Source organism: Trichosurus vulpecula, chromosome 4 (genome assembly GCF_011100635.1).
Source record: "Trichosurus vulpecula isolate mTriVul1 chromosome 4, mTriVul1.pri, whole genome shotgun sequence".
NCBI classification, from domain to species: Eukaryota; Metazoa; Chordata; class Mammalia; order Diprotodontia; family Phalangeridae; genus Trichosurus; species Trichosurus vulpecula.
The window spans coordinates 112,043,853-112,064,183 of NC_050576.1; the positions used below are offsets into that span (position 1 = coordinate 112,043,853).

Here is a 20,331-nt window from a genome sequence, read left to right on the forward strand (position 1 = left end):
GAGTATATATGACTTCTACGTTCCTCTTGTAGCTCAAAGGTTTCGAAACTCTTTGGGGCCCTTGGCCCTGGATCAATGACTTTTAACCTAATAAATACAACAAACACTTACTGAGGCCCTACTATGTGCATCCTTCTCTGCAGTCATCTGACTCTCCTTTATTTTGTAGTTCTGTGGAGATACGCCTTTCCTCTCATTAGACTATACACTCCTAAAGGTCAGAGTTTGATCAGCTTGCATGTGTTGTTGTTCAGTCACGTCCAACTCTTCATGACTCCATTTGGGGTTTTCTTGGCAAAGATACTGGAGTGTTCTGCCATTTTCTTCTCCAGCTCATTTTACAGATGAGGAAGCTGAGGTAAACAGGGTTAAGTGACTTGCCTAGGGTCACCCAGCTAGTAAGTGTCTGAGGCTGGATTTGAACACAGGAAGATGAGTCTTCCTGATTCCAGGCCTGGCACTCCATCCACTGCAACATCTAGCTGCCTCTTATTGAATTTTGATGGTTTGAATGTGCTGGGAAGGTTACAAAGATAAATGAAACACCCTCTTTGTCCTCAAAGAGCTAACATTCTACTAAGGAAGCTAAAACATGTACACAAATGGCTACAAGAAGAGCAAACAATCAGCAAGCATTTACCAAGTGCCTACTGTGTGCTAGGGATTATGCTAAGGCTACACAAACAACAATGAAACAGGCCCTGCCCTCAAGGATCTTAGAGTCTATTGGGAAAGAAAACATGCATATAACTAAGTAGATATAAGATATATTTTTTGTTGGAGAAGACACTAGCACCTGGAGGAAATCAGGAAAGGCTTCCTGGAGATTCTAGAAGGCATCACTTAAATGGAATTTTGAAGGAAATGGGGCTTTCTGAAAGGTGGGAATGGGGTGGGAGTATGTTCCAGGGGGACAGTGGAGAGGTGCGGAATATTATTAACACTGGAGCAAAAGCAAGTTTGGCTGGACTATAGAATATAGTAAAGGGAATAATATCGAGTAAGGTAGATAGGTAGTTTGGGACGCATTGTGAAAGGTTTTTGAAGATAAACAGAAGAGTGTATATCTGAGGCATTTGGCATAGAGCAGCATCATACTGAAATAGAAATAGATCTCTGCAGGGTGCATTTTGACTTAGAAAACCACAAATTTACATTATCTGTGTTGTATTGCATTTTTATTTATTTTGTTAAATGTCCCAGTTACATCTTAATCTGCATCTAGGAGTTTAGTATGGTAGAGAGAATACTGGAGTCAGGAAGATCTTAGCTTCAAAACCCCGTTCAGATACTTACTAGCTATGTGACACTGGACAAGTCATTTAACCTAATTCTTCATCTGTAAAGTGAAGGGGCTGGACTAGATAACCTCTAAGTTCTCTTCCAGCCTGAATTCCTCTGGTATGTTCCCAGGTATCCCCAAAATAGCAGTGAGGTGGTGCAGTAGATAGAATGTAAGGCCATGGAGTCAAGAAGACTCATCTTGAGTTCAAATCCTGCCTCAGACACTTACTAGTTATATGATGCTGGGCAAGTCACTTAACACTGTTTGCCTCAGTTTCCTCATCTGTAGAACAAGCTGGGGAGGAAATGGCAAAACACCCTAGTATTTTTACTAAGAAAACCCCAGATGGGGTCGCAAAGAGTCGGACAGTACTGAAAACAACCGAACAACAACATCCTTAGCATGGAAAGTCATATCCCTGGGCCTTCTTTTCAGTCTTCTCCAGACTTCCCTCCTGGCTCTCTGAACCTTCTCTCTCATGCATGCCACAGAAACCTCGTCACCCTGGAAGTTCACATCTCTCCTAGACTTCTCACACTGGAGTTACCCTCTGCCTCGGTGCCTTCTTCCTCTGATTGACTGGTTCTTTTCCAGACCTTCTGTTTTAAGGAGAACACTCTGGCTAGCCATGTCTTCATTCCTCTCCACATTCCACTGCAGACTTTCTCTTCCATGCCCCCCTGGATATTCCTCTCTCTCTCCCTTCTTTTTTTGTGTTGTTTTTCCCTATTAGAATGTAAGCTTCTTGACGGCAGAGACTGTCTTTCTGCCTCTATTTGTATGTCTAAAGTTCAGCACGGTAACTGACAAATAGTAATCACTTAGTAAATACCTGTGACTTATTGACTCCCCTCAGTATACCTAGCCTCCGCAATGGGAGATGCAGGAATCTAAGAGGGTGTTTGTTCTGTGTTTGGATCCAGAAAGGCCTCCTTTGGCGGAGGGGGGAGGAGCAGAGTTGAAGAAAGGAGGGTTATGAAAGGCTGCTTCTGCATCTAAGCTCCTTGAAGAGGACAAATCAAGGGCTCTATCCCTCAGGCCATCGGCCAGTGCTTCTTTCACCAGCACCCAATAAATAAGTACATGAGACAGCTGGTCAGAGAGGAGAGCTGCTGTCAGCTCTGTCCCTACAAGAGCAGAGCCTTGACTGCCTCATCTGAGCCTTGAACAGTGTTCTCCCATTCAAAGCCAGTATCATCCCCCCAAGGGAATATCCGAGGTACTTTTTAGGAAAGTTCCTTTTCCCTAAATAGCATAACTCCTCTGGAACAGATGATGTCACCACCAAAGAATCAAAAGGCTTATTCACAGGGAAGGGACTTTGGGGATCACCTAGTCCAAGCCCTTCCTTTTAGACAGGGAAAATGAGGCACAGACAAGATCACACAGAAAATAGAAGAGTCTGGATTTGAACCCAGGCACTCTGACTCCCAATCCAGGAAACTTTCGTATCCAAGAACAAGCCTCATCTGGCAACTCCAATTTCTAGTCCCAAGTGGTCTCGTTTGGAAGGAAGCCTCCGTTTCTCAGTGGCAATTCTTTCTCTACTCCTGCCTCTTACCAACTTACTATTCCCTCAAAATGGATCAGAAAAAAAATTCTTAGAGACTCTCATAGGAAACATGACAATTTCGGTTATACTTTGCTTGGGTTTGAGAAACCTGGGTCTGAGCTAGGTCTTCTTCTTTTTTTAAAATTAAGGTTTTTTATTTTTAGTTTACAACACTCAGTTCTGCATGTTTTTGAGTTTCAGATTTTCTTCCCCTCCCTCCTCCCCTCCCGCCCCAAGATGGCATGGAGTCTGATATATCTTCTACATATAGCTTCATATTAAACTTATTTACACAATAGTCAAGTTTTAAAAAAGAATTATGACCAATGGAATGAATCATGAGAAAGAAGAAACAAAACCAAAAAAAAAAAAAGAGAGAGCAAATAGTTTGCCTCAATCTGCATTCAGACTCCATAGTTCTTTCTCTGGATATAGATAGCTCTGTCCATCATGAGTCCTTTGGAGTTGTCTTTGAACCTTGTATTGCTGAGAAGAGCCAAGTCTATCAAAATTAGTCATCACAGAATCAATAAATCTATAGTTGTGTACAATGTTCTCCTGGTTCTGCTCCTGAGCTAGATCTTCTTACAGAAGTTTCCTCTTCTATTAAAAATCCTACTTTCTTTGAAGCCTTCTTTGGACACTCCCGGTCTACAATGGCCTCACCCTCTCTTGAATTCTATATGCTTCTTGTCCAGGTTGTTCATTTGGTGCTTAGAATAGAGTCAAGTATTTTTAGTAGCTGTTCATATCTCCCACAAATAGATTATAAGATCCTAAAGGATTATATATCTTTGGAATCTCTATAGGACCTATATCACAGTGCCTCAACTCATAGGTAATCAGGAAATAATCCTTGGTTAATAGGTAGTTACATAAGAAATATCCCTATGCATCAATTACTCAGTCACTAGTCATTTATTAAGCACCTACTATGTGTCAGGCACTTATAAGTAGACACTAAGTATCCTTAGTGCCTGTTTAAGAATTACTAACTATATTTCCCAGATGGAGAAACTGAGGTTCAGGCAGAGTAATGTACCATAATCACATAGCTTGTTAATCAGAGGTTCTTAATCTAGAGTTCATGGATATATATCTTTTAAACATTTTGATAACTGTGTTTCAATGTAATTGGTTCCTTTGTAATTTTGTATATCTTATTGTAAGCATTTAAAAAACATTATATTGAAAAGGAGTCTATAGGCTTCACTTGTCTGCGAAAGGGGTCCATGATATGAAAAAAAAAGATTAAAAAGTCTTGTAAATGGTGGGGCTAACTAAATCTTCTCTCTCTAGGTCCAATGCTTTTTCCCATTTTAATATAATTAGTTCCTTTCCCAGGAGACCTGTCTCAAGAGGTTTGTTCCCTGAGAGTCTGGCCTCTTCCTAGCTAGCACTGCACTCTTGTTTGCTCCACCGATACCAGAGATGGTAGCTCCTGTCATCCCTGTCCTGGGCTATAAATGCAGGCTCCTAAACCCAAGACAGGCTGCAGCTGCTGTTCCTAAGCTTGGAGACCAAATCAAAGTTGTTCTAGAAATAGAGTGAGGTGCAAGAAGTACATTGGAAAGAGAAAATGAGATTTGTATTTAAGTTTCATCATTCTTTGAAATTGTCTGTTGGGGTTAAGGAGGAGGAATGGGAAAATGTCACCAGCATCAGAGAGAAAAGAAGGTGGCCCAAAGCATTAGATGGGAATGGAATCCAGTGTCAGGGCTGATGGGAACAAGCCCCAGCTCAAGACTTTCCATGTAAATAAGCCAGATTGAGCCATTAGGAGAGGTTTCTCAGAAGCACGTGGAGATCTCAGATATGGGTCCCTTAAATCTCAAAACTTCATTGAAAGAGATAGCATCTTCCTTCATAGGTCCTTTGTAGTTAATTTGGGGATTTATGATAGTAAAAATTACTGATTTACTCAATGTTGTTCTTAAAATAATATTGCTGTTACTGTATACAGTGTTCTCTTGGTTCTGCTCATTTCACTCTTCATTATTTCATGCAAGTCCATCTAAGATCATAAAGTTCATCATTTCCTATGGCACAGTAGTATTCTATCACAATCATATACCACAACTTGTTTAGACATTCCCCAGTTAGTGGGCATCCCTGCGATTTCTAGTTCTTTGCCCCCACAAAGAGAGAACATATAACTTTTTTTTCCTTTTTCCCTAGTCACCTTTGGAAATAGACCTAGTTGTGGCATTGCTGAATCAGAGGATATAAATCCTCGGAACCATCCAAACTGGATTAATAGCTAATCCTATAATTATGAAGTCCCTGAGCAAATGGGTCAGATGGCCAGAAAATATTCAAACATGATTATTGAGGGACCTTTTTGTATTTTTTATGGGTTGTCATTCTCAACAGCATGAGGCTAACCTTGATCTATCCCCCAAAGATTTTAGAGGGTTTCAGATTTCAGAGAAGCTAGTTATTTTAAGGGAGGCTTTCGTCAGAGATGTTTCTAGGTTTCTGCACCCGGAGAGAGAGAGTGGGATAATTATTGGTAATGGCGGCAATGGTTCCTCACCTATCATTCCTTCCCTTCTGTCCATTGTCTAAGCAGAGGAGGTGGCAACTGGGAGACCAGCCAGAAGAACAGAGGGAGGCAATGGCAGCACCTCCTGATCCCTGATCTACAGCCAGGACTTAATTCAATTAATTATTTATTGGGCAATGGCTGTGTGCCCAGTACTTTGCCATACTTCGTATGATGGAGGATACAAAAGTATATTACATGTGAAATAATTAGAAAATAGTACAAGACAGCATGATCTGGGTGAAACAATAGGGGACTAAGTTCAGAAAAGTCTAAGTTCTAGTCCAAGGTCTGCCAAACTGTGTGAGTTTGGTCAAGTTGCCTCGGTTTCCTCATCTGTCAAATATATGGATAATAATGGTTTTCCTACCTACCCACTGCATTATTATGAAGCTTTAATAAGAAAAGGTATGCACAAGAGCTTTGAAAAGTATAAAGGACTATGCAAATGCAGGCAATTATAAAGTATTAAATTGACTATGACTAAGTATCTTAAGCTGCCTTAGCATCAGCACCCAGAAGAGGAAGGTGATATTGCCTCTATACTCTGCCTTGGTAAGACACTATCTGGAGCATTATGCCCAGTTATGGGCACCTCATTTTAAGGAGAACATTGATACACTGAAAGGCATTTCCAAAATGGTGACCAAGATGACGAAGAAATGGGACAAGCAAGGATTGTTCTGAAGGAACTGGGTTAGCCTGGAGAAGAGAAGGTTTGGGGCGAGAGAGGAACATAGATTTAGAGCTGGAATGGACCTCAGAGGTCATCTGGCCAAATTCCTTCCTTTTACAGATGAGGAAACTCAGTCCCATAAAGATTAAGTGATTTGCCCAAAGTCACCCATCTAGTAAATATCAGAGCCAGAATTTGAACTCCAGATCTATTTTCTTCTCTCTTCTGCCTTAACTTATCTCCATACCCAGACCAGATCTGGGATTTTAATCTTTGAATCCCTGGCTACCCTAATCTTCTGATGTTACTGGCCCATAAATACTCATCTCTAGGTAACTCTCATCATATAATTTCTCTGCTTTCGCTCCGGAGCTGCTGAATGTTGCTAGAGAAAATTAGGAAATTTACCTGCTACAAATTTATGATATGTGAATTCAACTGAGCCCTCACAGTCCTCCAGGTGTCCTGCTACTCTACTTTTACTCATTCCCACAGGGACTGTTCCAACCATTTTCTTCATTCCTTCTCAGTCCCCAACTGTCCTCACTCCCTCCCATCACATCCCATAATCAACACTCCACCACCCTCCCATAGTGACAGTTTTCATTTGAAAGGGTATCACATGCCAGTAGAAGCTGGTTGACCATTTATGAGTGAAGTTCTAGAGGGCAGTCTTGTTCAGGTAGAGGTTGAACCAGATGTTCTCTGAGTTACGGTCTGATTCTGTGATTTTTATAGTACTAAATAACTGCAAATAAAGCACATGTCTACCAATCAGGGAATGGCTAAAAAAAGTATGGTACGTGAATATGATGGAATGTCAAACACAAAGAATATAAAGAAACATTGGAAGACTTACAAGAGCTGATACAAAGTGAATTAAGTAGAACCAAGAAAACAATATACACAATGACTACAAAAAAAGTAAATGGAAAGAACAACAAAATCGAAATGTCTTTATAGAGGTTGAAGACCAGGTTTGTAGAAGAGTGCAATATAATATGTATAATGTGATATAATATCATATAATATGTGTAGATAAGACCGCAATATAATATGTATAATATGATGCAACATTGCAATGGAATATATGATAGAATATGATATAAAATAATGTAACAAAACATAATATAACATAACATGATATAGTATAGAATAGAATAGAATATACCATACCTGTTGATTTGTTTGTGATTTTTTTCTTGTTTATTTTTTGTTACAAAGAACAGCACTTGCAGAGAGGAGAGAATATAGCAGGGAATGAATGTGAAGCAAAACCAAGATGTTTGAAGACATATTTTTAAAAAATAATAATTGCTTTGTTGTTGTTTAGTCATTTCAGTTGTGTCTAACTCTTCACAACCCCATTTGGGTTGTTTTTTTTTTCTTTTTGGAGGCAATTGAGATTAAGTGACTTGTTCAGGGTCACACAGCTAGTAAGGGTCTGAGGTCAGATTTTAATTCAAGTCCTCCTAACTCCAGGGCTAGTACTCTATCTACTGTGCTGCCTTGCTGCCCCCACATCCCAATTTGGGGTCTTCTTGGCAAAGATATTGGAGTGGTTTGCCATTCCTTCTCCAGCTCATTTTACAGATGAGGAAACTGAGGCAAACAGGGTGAAGTGACTTGCCCAGAGTCACACAGCTAGTAAATGTCTGAGGCCATAATTGAATTCAGGAAGATGAGTCTTCCTGACTCCAGTCCTGGTACTCTATCTGCTGTGCCACCTCAATACCCAATAATTGCTTTAAGAAGTCATAAAGGGGCATGCATAATATAAGCTAGAAAGACTTCATGGAGAATGAGATTTGAATAGGATTTTAACTATGGGAGAGGATTTGGGAGAATAGGGGGTCAACAGGGCATGAGTAAGGGCAAAAAGATAGGCATGAGTATGATGTATGTGAGGAAAAGGAGTAGAAACCAGAAACCAGCCTGGCTAACACTCCAGCCTAAATGAAGCAATAATAAAAAAAATATAATAATCATAATAAGGCAACTACCTGGGTAATTTGGGAATGAGGGACTTTTTGCTTGTTTCATTTCTGTCTAATCCAGAGAGCGCCCCTGATAATAACAACTCTCATTTTGCCTTGCTTTCCAATTTACAAAGCTCTTACCTCACCACAACCCAGGGTACAAGTATTTTTGTCTCAATTTTGCAAATGAAAAAGTGAGCCTCAAAGGAGTTGAGTGATTTACCCACAGGCACACAGCTCATAAGTTTGAAGAGTTAGAATGCAAAGCCAGGTTTTCAGCCCAATGTTCAGTCCACCACAACACATTGCCTCTCTTTGTTCCTAACTGTTGGCTACAAACACCCTCAAGAGCAAGAGGTGAGTGTCATTTGGCCATTTGGGAAGGCCACCGAGTGAACTCTCTTCTTCCCTTTCTTCTCATTTTCCCCACCCTTCCCATCCTCTCCAGAATCCCAAGCTTCAACTCTGGAGGCAATGGGCCGAAAAGAAGAGGATGACTGCAGTTCTTGGAAGAAGCAGACGACCAACATCCGGAAAACTTTCATCTTCATGGAAGCACTTGGATCGTAAGTCCAAGAAAGATGGAATCATGAGGTTGGGCCAATCCAGTTAGGAGAGGGCAGGCACCATTCTGGGTCTGGCTGTGACTCTTTAGCAATTGGCAGGTACCCTATGGAACCTCAGGACTCAGAAAACTAAAGAAAACTCTCCCAATGAGCAAAATAGTCTTTGAAAGGGATTGGAAGGTTGGGATTATGGAGGAGGGGTGCCTTTGATGTCCCAAAGCAGTCCTTTCACTTGTTCTTTCTCTGATCCACTTCCCTAAATACCAGTCTTTCTTCCTGTATCACTATCTATCCCAGCCCTCTTATCTACACAGACAAAAGGAGTTGTCTATCAGCAAATGTAAGCTGGCCCAAATACAACCTTCAGATTGGGTTAAACCAAGCCTGATGATGGTTGAATGGTGGTATGTTTGAATTAATTTCCAAGTGGCTTAAATGAATTCCAAGGATGATTGTCATTAATGTAGATATGACCTTGTTCTATACCTACCATTGCATTATGCCATGGATTCAGTAATTGGGGTTATTTCAGGGGATATATCAGAACATTTTTAAGGTCTGAGTGTCAAACAGGGGGAGGAGGGACAGGCAAGGAGTTGGCAGATAAATGGGACAAGTGGGTAGGGAGAAAACAAGGGTAGTATCAGAAGGCACCAGGGTCTTCTCATCTATCCTTTCCTCCTCCTGCCCCCTGAATCTTCCAGTGAAACTCTCAGCTAAGAGAGATGAATCCTGTGAAGTTTCCTAAAATCTCCCAGGAATGTCCTCTAGGACTTCGTCAGAAGGCCACTGGCACTGAACAAGTTAACCCCTCAGCTACAGAAAGGGACTCCTGCAGGCACTCAAGCTGTCAGATTACTCACAGATCTGAATCAGCTCCCCTCCACCACCTCCACTCTCTCCCCTCATAGTGCTCTGGCTCAGTTGGAAAAAGATAAGACATCACGTGGGAGTCCAGGCTTGTTCCCCTTGATGATAATTGCTGGGCTGGGTGAGCCAGAGACAGTTCCTGTTCCCAGAGTCCTCACTTAAGTCAATCTGCTTCCTCCTCTGGGGAATCCAGCATGTACCTGACTGAGGCTGGTTCACACACTCCCCAGCCCTGCTTCCTATTGATGCCTCATGACTCCCTCTGGTCAGTCATTGGTTGGGGTAGCGGAGAACAGTAACAGGACTGCCTCTTCAGATAAGGCCTTTGGGGGTCACTCTCACCTAAGTATAGTTCTCCTCTGTCTCCTATCAGTGAGCCCCTTCCCTTTGACTATAGTGGGTAGCCATATACTTATTTCTGACAGAGAGGGATGAGGTACTATCCCCAAGATTAGATCTCTGCTTTCTTTTTTTTCTAAATAAATTTATTTTTTATTTTTAATTTACAACACTCAGTTCCACAAGTTTTTGCATTCCAAATTTTCTCTCCCTCCCTCTCCTCCTCCCTCCCTTCCAAGATGGCATGTAATCTACTGTAGGTTCTACATATACCTTCACATTGAACTTATTTACATAATAGTCCAGTTGTAAAGAAGAATTATAACCAATGGAATGAAGATCTCTGCTTTCCTGAGTTGTGTGGCTCCAAATTTAGGGCTCTGTATACAGAGTCTACAGGCAGTCGCTGGTGCAGGTTAACCTGGCATCTGTCCTCTGTCTAATAGCCAGTCTCCCCAGAGTGACATCAAAGTGAGGACCTCTTACTGGGAAGGAGAAAGAATAGGAGGCTAGATGGTCACAAGTGGATCCTAGAGGATTTGTTGATTTATTAAACCAAGAGAATGGGGGAGGGTAGATCCCATGGAGGCTTGCTCATCCCACCTGTTCTGAGCTCAGAATTAAGGTATTTGCTGAGGAGAGGCTGAGATCTCTGCTTGGCTTCCCCCACTCCGCCAGCTCACATCAGGAGCACAAGCTGGTCGATAAATGCGCTCCATTGCCTTCTGCATTAGACTGCAGACACCACAATGTTGCCGTGGAGAGAGGACTCAGAGAACTGTGATGCATGTAAAACAGGTGCCCTGATCAGGGATGGTAACAAAAGCTACTTCTGATCCAAAGGCTCTTCCCGAATTTCCCAACAAGGGATTGGTAAATAACCCTGGTCTCACATTTCATTCTCCTACAAAAATGGTGGCCAGAGACATGAAGGCCCTCAACTGGGCAATCCCATCCCTAGATTTTGGGGCCCAGCCCTGCCACTACCCTGTAGAAGGCCCTTCTTTTGGCACTTCAACCAAGAATGAGGAAAGAAAAGAGACTGCGGGTGGCGGGGTGTGGGGAGAAAGGGAAGGGGGAGGGGTAGCTCTGGAAGACTGGTCATGTGGAGAATTCCAGCCGGGGCTTTTCACTCACCACAGCCATTTAATCATGGCTTGTACATGACTTTGGCAGCTGAAACATGAGCGAGAGTCCCTAGCTTCATGGTCATACACAGCTCCTGCTTCCAAATCCAGAAGTCATTCATATCACCTGTACACACACATACACACACACACACACACACACACACACACACACAGACGCACACACGCATGCACGCACATGCACATGCACACTGAAAGCAGCCATGTGACAACTGAAGCTGAGACCAGAGGAGGGGAGTGGGGAGAATGCAGGGCAATGCAATGCTTAGACCCACTGGACCCACACAGCAGGCTCAGCGAGAAGAGCCAGAGACATCAGCAGCTGGCCATGCATCCAGAGAATCATCTTGGCTCCTGGATCACACAAGCAGGAGGAAGCCATGGCCTTCTGTCAGAGCAAAGGATTCAGCTCTGTATCCAGGGACCCATTCCTAAGAGAGTTTCAGTGAAACAAGCGACAAAAGCAGTTTTATTCTCCCTTGTCTTATCTCAGAAAGAAGCCATTTGCAGTGGATGAAGTACCAGCCCTGGAATCAGGAAGTCCTGAGTTCAAATCTGGCCTCAGACACTTACTAGCTATGTGACCCTGGGCAAGTCACTTAACCTCAATAGAAAGGAGGGAAGGAAACGAGAGAGAGAGAGAGAGAGAGAGAGAGAGAGAAGGAAGGAAGGAAGGAGGGAGGGAGGGAAGGAAGGAACTGTTTGCTATTATTGGCAGTGTGGTACAATGTGAAAAGAATGATGGTCTGTGCAGTCAGAAGACCTGAATTCAAATCCTGCCTCTTTCACTTACTTCCTCCTCCATATCTTTGTCTTTGTAATAAGGACATTGGACTAATGGGCCTTTCTAGCTCTAAACTTATAGTCCTATAAACACGTCAAGATCACAGAATCTAAAATTGGAAAGGATGTTAAAGGTCATACAATCCAACTACTTTGTTTTATTGTTGAAGACATAAAGGCCCAGAGAAGCCAATGGTTTGCCCAGGGTCATGGGGGATAACAAGCAGAAAAGTCAGGATTTGAACTCAGGTCTTCTGACTCCCAACCCAGTGGTCTTTCTACCATGCCGTACTAGCTTTCACATACACATCAGATCATCCCTGAGCAGGACAGACATTCTCTCAGCAAACACTGCAGAGGGAAATAGTCTACGCATCTACTGTATGATAACATTTACAGGAAGCAGTATATTAACTGCTGCTGCATTTATAATAGTTCCTGTAGGAAGGAAGCGTGGGGGTGGTATTTTGCATTCTGCATTCTCCCATAGCCTAATCAAATCTCCTTCAGAGAACTGAAGCCGGTGTTTTCCAGATCAGTGTCTTCCAAGGGCAGCTGAGGTTTGGCTTTAGGACATTTCCCAATGTGCTCCTAGAACTCAATCCCATGTTAGGGCATTTTCTGTGTGGAGAAGAGAATAGACCAACTCTTTGTGCACCAATAGGGAAGAAGTAAGACCAATGGCCAGAAGTCACAGAGGCGCAGCTTTAGATCAGAGGGTCATAGATCTGAAGCTGGAGCCATCTAGTTCAGGTTGCCTCCTTTTCTTTTCTTTTTTTTTAAACAGGTGAGAAAGCAGTTAAAGAGATTAAGTGACTTGCCCACAGTCCCAGTGGTAGGGAGCATTAAAGGCAAGATTTTAACCTAGGGCCTCTGAATGCAGAGTCACTTGGCTCTTTCTACTATACCACAAATGGACTCCCTTGTGAAGTAGTGAGTTCCCTCCGTGTCAGTGGGAGTATTCAAGCAGAAACTGGTTGACCATCCCTTAATAATTCTGTAGAGGGGATTTCCAAATTGGATATGAGGCTAGAGTAGCTTTTAAAGGTACCTTCCAAATGATGATTTTATAATTATATAAAAATATTTGCTAACAAAGCCACAGTTTTAACATGTTAATACAAAAAGAAAGAACACAATGGAACCCCTCGTCCCTCCTCATCCCAGCTTCCCAGCGGAGTAAAATGCCTATTTCCTAAACTTGACCTGGACCAGTTCAAGGCTGACATGAGTGCCTGCCTACTCTTGCTGGGTGACTGGAACTACTTCTAATGCTTTGTGACCTCTTAAGAACCAGACCTCAGTGAGATGTATGAGAATACAGCATTTCAAGTTTGGAAAGCCTCCTCCTGGCTTAGAAGTATTTGCTAATGGAGCCCAGTGGCTCTTCATTTACGTTTATGAATTAGTGTGTCAAAACACATTGTATACACACCTTTGTGGGTCCATTTCTCCCTTTTTCTTCGGGACTTGTTGATTCCCTCCCTGGGCTGCTTCAATTCTTTGCTTGCTTGGAAGTGGAAAGGACCTTTGTCCAACCTCTCCCCAAATCATAACCCTGTCTGCAATACCACCAGAGACAGGCAACACACACCCCTTTAAAGTAGCCCATTACATTTTTGAACAACTCCAATGGTTTGGAAGCATTTCCTTTGAAACAGAAAATCTCAGAATGGCAAGAGTCTTCAGATGCTATGAAGCCAACCTCCCACCCAATGTAAGAATCCCTTCTACGCCATCTCTGACATGTAGTCATCCAGACTCAACCTGAATACCTCCAACAAAGAGGAGTTCACCACTTCACAAGGCAGAATGTTCTATTTTCAAACAGTTGTAATAGTCAGAATGTTCTCCTTATGGTGAATCAAAAGCTGCCTTCCTATAAGTTAGATGGGTTAGAAGAATAACTGAGTATTAGCCTAAATTGAGTCTAATTGGTAACTGTGATTTCATTGGTCTGAGTATTCCTTTCATTGGTGCTGGTGACAACCCCACACACACACATCTTCTGATGCCATGCAACTAACTCTTTTCATGTTTTCCCATAAACCACTTAGAAAAGAACCTTACCCAATGTGCTGGAGGGCCTCCTCTTGTTTGTTTTTTTTTTTTTTTTTTTAGTATCACGCAGACCATCCATCTGTTTTCCATAATTCTTACTACATGACTAGTCTGCCTCCTTTTTCTGGTCATTCCAATCCTTGATAACAGCGCATATACCACTTTGGCACATGGCTGATTCTTGCATACACCCACCATGTTCCTTTCCATTGAACTTTTGGTTATTTGTAATTTTAGTTCTCCTAGGTTCATATTGTTCCATGATTGGCAGCCACATCACTGAAAGAATATTGGTATTAAAGAGAGGGGCAGTCTATGAAAGAGAACAACATTAGAACCAAAAATGAAAGAGGGATGGAGAAGGAAGGAAAATCTTCTAATGCTTTGCAAGGCCTGAATTAAGCTAAATGATTTTTTTAAGACTTTTGTTGTTTGAGATGATATCCACCCCATTAGCACAGGCATGTAGAACTAGCAACTGACCTGTAGTGGTCAGTCAACAAACATTTATTAATTGCTAACTATGGATCAGCCACTATGCTAAGTGCTAAGGACACAGCAAAAGATAAATGGTAGTCCCTGCCCTCAAGGAGCTTGGAGTCCAATGGAAAAGACAATATGAAAATTATTGCATATACAAGATACATATAGTGAAAATGGAAAGTAGCAAGCTCCCACTACCAATGCTCTATAACTTAGAGTCTCAGAGAGTTGCCTGAACACTAAGAAGTTAGTTGATTTTCCCATGATCATTCAACCAGGATGTGTCTGTGGCAGGACTTGAACCCAGATCTTCCTCTGAGATAAGATCTCTAACACCCATATAATGATGCTTCTGCCAGCCTGGCATAAATAACTATATATGATATTATATATAATATATCTTAATAAATATTAATAAATACTTATTGATTGGTTAATGTATAATCAAGAGGTATCTCTGTACCAAGTCATGGAAAGGGTACCACACTTGAAGAGCTTACCTGAAAGGAGAAATAAGCAGGGAGTAAAAAAGCGGGGGGGAGGCATTTACATGATAACTTTATTCTGTATTTAAAAGGAATAGCAAATTGCACATAATAGATTGGCAGTTTCATGTGCAATCATCTTTTTAGTATATTGTTATAGAAATGCTTATTTTATCCTATAAATTAAAAACAAAATTTAAAAATTAAAAAAAAGGAGGGGGATAGGGAAGGATGGAGCAAATCCTGGAGAAAGATCTGGGCACTTTCTATCTATTCAGCCCCGTGATATATTCTAAGGCATTCTTCTGGGTCAGAGACAAAACCCTTCTGTCCCACCTGGCAGCATCAGAGCCCTGTGGCCAGCCCTCCCACCCACCAATTATAGCCAGATTGCCTCCCAATTACTTTCTGAAAGTTGGAGGAGCAAAAGCGAGTCCCTGGCATTCATTCTGGACACAGGGGATGGTGTTTGTGGGTAGTGGTAATTAGAGCTGGAGTGAGCTGTTCAGTTTTGAGTGGAATGAAATGACAGCAAGGGGCACCCTGGGGGGTGCTAAGCACTCCAGATCTAATGGAACCACCTACGCAGTGGTAAACAAAGAGAAAGGCACTTTTGAAAAAGATTAAATCCCCAAACCAGCCCCCAAAGGAGGCTGAGGGCTAAACCCTAAGTCCCTAACAAAGGTACAGGTTTAAGAGCTTTCCCTTCTGGATACAATCCTGGATTTGCAGTCGGAAAGACCTGAGTTCAAATCTTGGGGCAGGGGGAGGTGGAAGGGGGAGACACTTATGGCTGTGTGACCCAAGCCAAATCACTTAAGATCTCTGTGCCTAAATCATAATTATCTTGTATTCATTTATCTATTTACATTTAGTTTCCCCCAGTAGGATGAGGGTAAGAGATCATTTGTTTGGTTTTAATTTTTGTATCCCTCTCACAGTGCCTGGCACCTAGTAAGTATATATAAATGCTTGTTGAATTAAATTCAATCGAATCATAGAGTCCTGGATTGTAAGAACCAGAAGGAACCCTAGAGATTATCTGGTTTAACCGCTTCCTTTTTTAGAGGAGGAAACTGACACTTTGATAGGGAGCAAGGAATTAACTCACCCACACAGCTAGCAAACAGCAAAAATAATGAAAGTCCAAACACAGGTGTTTATGTGAGTGTTAGAAAAGTACAAGAGTAAAACCACAGGACCCATCCAAGGCATCCCTGGGGTCAGGAGGGCCCCGTGTTCAAATCTGGCCTCAGACACTTCCTAGCCCTGTGACCCTGGGCGGGTCACTTAAGCCTGTTGGCCTCAGTTTTCTCATCTGTAAAATGAGCTGGAGAAGGAAATGGCAAAGCACGCCAGTATCTAGGCCAAGAAAACCCCAAATGGGGTCACAAAGAGTCAGACAGGATTGAAAAAGAAACTGCATAAATACCCTCCATTCATCCCTTGATGTCTCAGCTTTGATCCACCCCCAACACACACACACACACCCCAAAATGTAAACATTCTCCAGTCTCAATTCTTAGTCATCTGGGCTATCAAGCAATCATCACGCATTTATGCAGCCCTACTATGTGCTGGGATACAATGGCAGAAGTGAAATATTCCCCGCCCCCAAGGAACTTACTTTCTCCTGGAGGAGACAACATGTGCATATAATAATAGCAGCTCTCCTTTGTTTTACACTTTAAGGTTTGCAAAGCACTTAACACTTATCCTTGAAAACCCTAAAACAACCTTATGAGGTAAGTACTATTATTATCCCCGTTTTATAAGTGAGGAAACTAAGTCTGAGTGATTTTCCCAGGATCACATAGCTAATAAGTATCTGAGGTGGGATTCAAACTCAGATCTTCCTAACTCCAAACCTAATGCTCTATCAATCTTGTCACGTGGGTGCCACTGTTCATACAAATCACATACAAAACAGGCAAGAGGTAACCTCTCGGTAAATGGTCTTAAAGAGTTGTTATGGTGGGAAAATTCACACAGCCAACCTGGCAGCGATGAGCCTGTGACATCAGAGGACCTCAGATCAAATCCTGGCTCTGCCACTTGCTACCTGTGTGACCCTGGCTGAGCCATTTAATTTCTCTCACTTTCACTCAGTTTCTTCATCTGCAAGATGTGGGCGCTGGGCTTGGCAACCTCTGAGCTGGTCCTGCTTTCAATCTAGACTAGGGATTGTTTGGGGCGTTTTTGGTCCTTCAATTCCCAGTGCCTAACACACACAGTGCCTGGTACCGTAATAGGCACTTAATAGATGCTTGTTGACTGATTAATTGATTGGAAGACTTTGCACTATGGGAGGATCTATTAGAGTTTGTAATCCACTAGCATACATAGCCTAGAGAATTCAGGGTCCCCCTCCGACTCATGCCTTAGGTTTCTAAGAAGGAAATGCTTTATATAATGAAGAAATCACCCACCTCCATCCCAATGAGCCTTTTTTTTCTCGCCTTAGATTCTTTGTGTGGAGAAAGGAACACAATGGCTATAATAAATATGGCACAATTCAAGTCCAATTCTTTGGCTAATTATAGGTGGCTTACAGTGATAATAGAAGCTAATTATCAGCCAAATGTTTGTCTATCTTTGTATTTTGCCCCCAGCAATGTTCTCCACTGGTGCAAGCTAAGTTTTTCTTGGTATTTTTTCTTCCTTTCAGAGGAGCTTTTTCAGAAGTTTTCCTGGTGAAGCAAAGGGTATCTGGGAAGCTGTTTGCTCTGAAATGTATCAAAAAATCTCCTGCCTTCCGGGATAGCAGCCTGGAAAATGAAATTGCAGTATTGAAAAAGTAAGTCTGCCAGATAGTTGATTGGGTACATCCAACTGATTACAAATATTTACCCTCAGACACCTTCAGCAGAAAAGACCAGGGTGGAACTATAATCCAAGCAGTCATGATCAGTAAGATCATTGAACACTTGTATCAATAGAACAGCTGTTCTATTCTATGAAAGGGTCAAATCAGTCTAGACGATAGAATCACAGAATTTATTGGGTGGACTGGAAGTGACCCCAGACCACCTAGTCCAACCTATAATTGAAGCATGAATATTTTTTTCCATAAGTGGTCATCCAGAATCTGCTTAAACACCTCCACAGCTAACTCACTATCTAATAAGGGTAAATTATTGTATCTGGTGATAGATCTAATTGTCAGGACGTCTTCCTTATATTAAGTTGAACTCTGCTACCTTAAAATTTTCACCTAGGAGTGAAAAAACTTTTTTTTTTCCTCTCTCATGGATATTTGAATCACTTTTTTTAAAAAAAAAAATTTATTTGGTGGGGAGGGGAAGAAAGATTAGCCACCATTGACCATTCAAGGGCTAGTCACTCATTTATCAAAGGGGCAGTGGTGATGGATGTCACACACTAAAGATGTCATTTAAAAGAATTGGAAGTATTCTTGAGATTGGTCTGGTTTGTTTTAGGAATTCTTGATGTAGACCAGACTGAACTGTCAATGGGTCAGATCCGGACCTCGAGTTCCCCCTCAGACTTAAGCAGAGTTCTTGACTCTTGAAGCTAGAAAGAGAGGGATTCACAGACTTTTAAAACTGGGATCCTGTGCCCCTGTGCTAAAGTAATTATTCTGTTGCATCTGCTTTGGGGTAACTTTCAGGTCTAGAGCATCTAGACCCTCACCTAGCCTATAGGCAGTAGAATTATGGAAGGCACTATATAGAATGGTGGAAAGAGCCATGGTTTGAGAAACAAGTAACCTGGGTTTTAATCTTGGCTCTGCTACTTATTAACTGTGTGACCCTGGACAAGTCATTATTCCTATGTCTATGTTTCCTTACTTGTAAAATGAGATTCAAAGGGCTAAGAATTTATATAACTGTAAATTTATAATAACAGCTAAAAAAAGTTATAATCCTGTGAAATATGAGGTTCTGGCTTATTCTCCATGATCTCTAAAAAGGAACATGGTATAGTTTCCTCCCCATTCACCTAATCAATGCCCCAGCCCCTCCCGATGGGACCCCCTTGTCTATCCCCACTACTCTAGTATGAGCCCCTTCCTTTTTGCCCTGGTTTTTGTGGGCAATGGGGGATACATGGCTCCTATGCTCTACAAAATCACCCACAGATGATTCATCCCTCAGCTTTTCCCCAAGACTAGATCATAGATCGTAAAATTTGAAAGAATTTTCCAGAGAATCTAGTCCAATCTTCTTATTATGCAAATGAAGAAACTGAGGCCCAGAGAGACTAAACACTTAGCACAGTGCAGAGCACTTAGTAGATGTGTTGAGGATTGAGGGAGACGAGATCCAGGAACCCAAAGACTGGAGTTCCCAGACAGGTTCATTGAGAGGGAGTGCCCCTCAAGAACCCAAGTACTGGAGAGGGTAGGAGCTGTCTGGAATGAATTGATGATTTCAAGCATTCTTTAAGTCAAGGTGGCAAAGATTTATTGTGCTTTACAGCAGGCAAGAGTTTTTAGGGAATCTGCAACCTTACAGGGGTGCAGGAAAAGTTTTTATAATTAGGTGTTTTGGGGTGGGATTAGGGAGTGATTAAGGGGTGGTCAGTTCTTAAAGGAGCATGTACTTTTTGTATCTACTGCACAGGTGTCTTACCCAGAGTTCACTGGGAAACAGCCCAAGGGGGAGATGACCTGGAGGTATGGTTTTGACCATGAAATGTCACTAAGTCAACTAACAGTCAGGGCTGACTGGAAATATCCAGGTGGCTCTCATCAAATGTCTTGTTAGACAAGATGAATATAAGGGAGTATACATTTGACTATGTCTAGGATACATATCAGTAAGGTCAGTAAGTAGTAAATATCATTATGGCCCAGTGTACAGTCAATTAGCATGTACACAGAGAGTCTAATAATTCTATAGGTGCAGCTAGCTGCAGTATCAGGAGGAGAGATAAGTGTTTTACTAAGGCATGCTGCCCTTGAACTGGAGAGGAACTCCTGAGACAGTATTTTGAGGTTAGGGAGAGATGTGATTTTAGAACTGGATGTGGTTTTGGAATTGGGGTCCAGGCATAGGCACCCAAGCAGAGGCTAAGGAGAAATGTTAGAATTAGGTCCAAGCACAAACACCCAAGCACCGCCATCAGATGCTGTATAATTGCTTATTCACTTCCCTTCTCCCTTCCCCCCTGAGGTCATATAAAGCGTAATTGACAGGGCTAGAATGTAGAGCTTGGGACTTGTACTAAAAATCCAGTTTTCTTCCATTTGATTTTAGGGTAAAAGAGACTTCCATGGTCTTAGTGTAAGAAAAGCTTCCCAAAAGGGGAAGGGGAGAATCATGCCATGTGGACATTTTGTGTAGACACCCGACCTGTTATGAAAAGTACATAAATATTTTGTTGTCAGAGCCATAACTAGGGTGGGGTTATGGGGACTTTATCCCTGGGGATTGACATCTTAGGGGGCTTGCTTCTTGCCTGTGGCAGTTCTCCAGACCAGATTCTTGTCTCTATAGTTTGTGATCTCTGCCAGCCCTGTGCACCTGTGCCACCCTGTGCCACCCCTGAAGGTCCTACTTGTCTCCTCATTTACCTTTCCTTATCTTCTGATCC

General features: G+C 42.1%; 1 protein-coding gene across 1 annotated transcript in view; it reads left to right on the forward strand.

Moving 5' to 3' along the window:
• The first annotated feature begins 8,491 nt into the window (after positions 1-8,491).
• CAMK1G (calcium/calmodulin dependent protein kinase IG) overlaps positions 8,492-20,331 on the forward strand; it is a 30,570-nt gene continuing 18,730 nt past the window's right edge. Inside the window, exons 1-2 of the mRNA XM_036756023.1 lie at positions 8,492-8,603; positions 17,441-17,569. Coding sequence (XP_036611918.1) covers positions 8,512-8,603; positions 17,441-17,569 — 221 coding nt within the window. The 5' untranslated portion in view covers positions 8,492-8,511. The remainder of the gene's footprint in view (positions 8,604-17,440; positions 17,570-20,331) is intronic.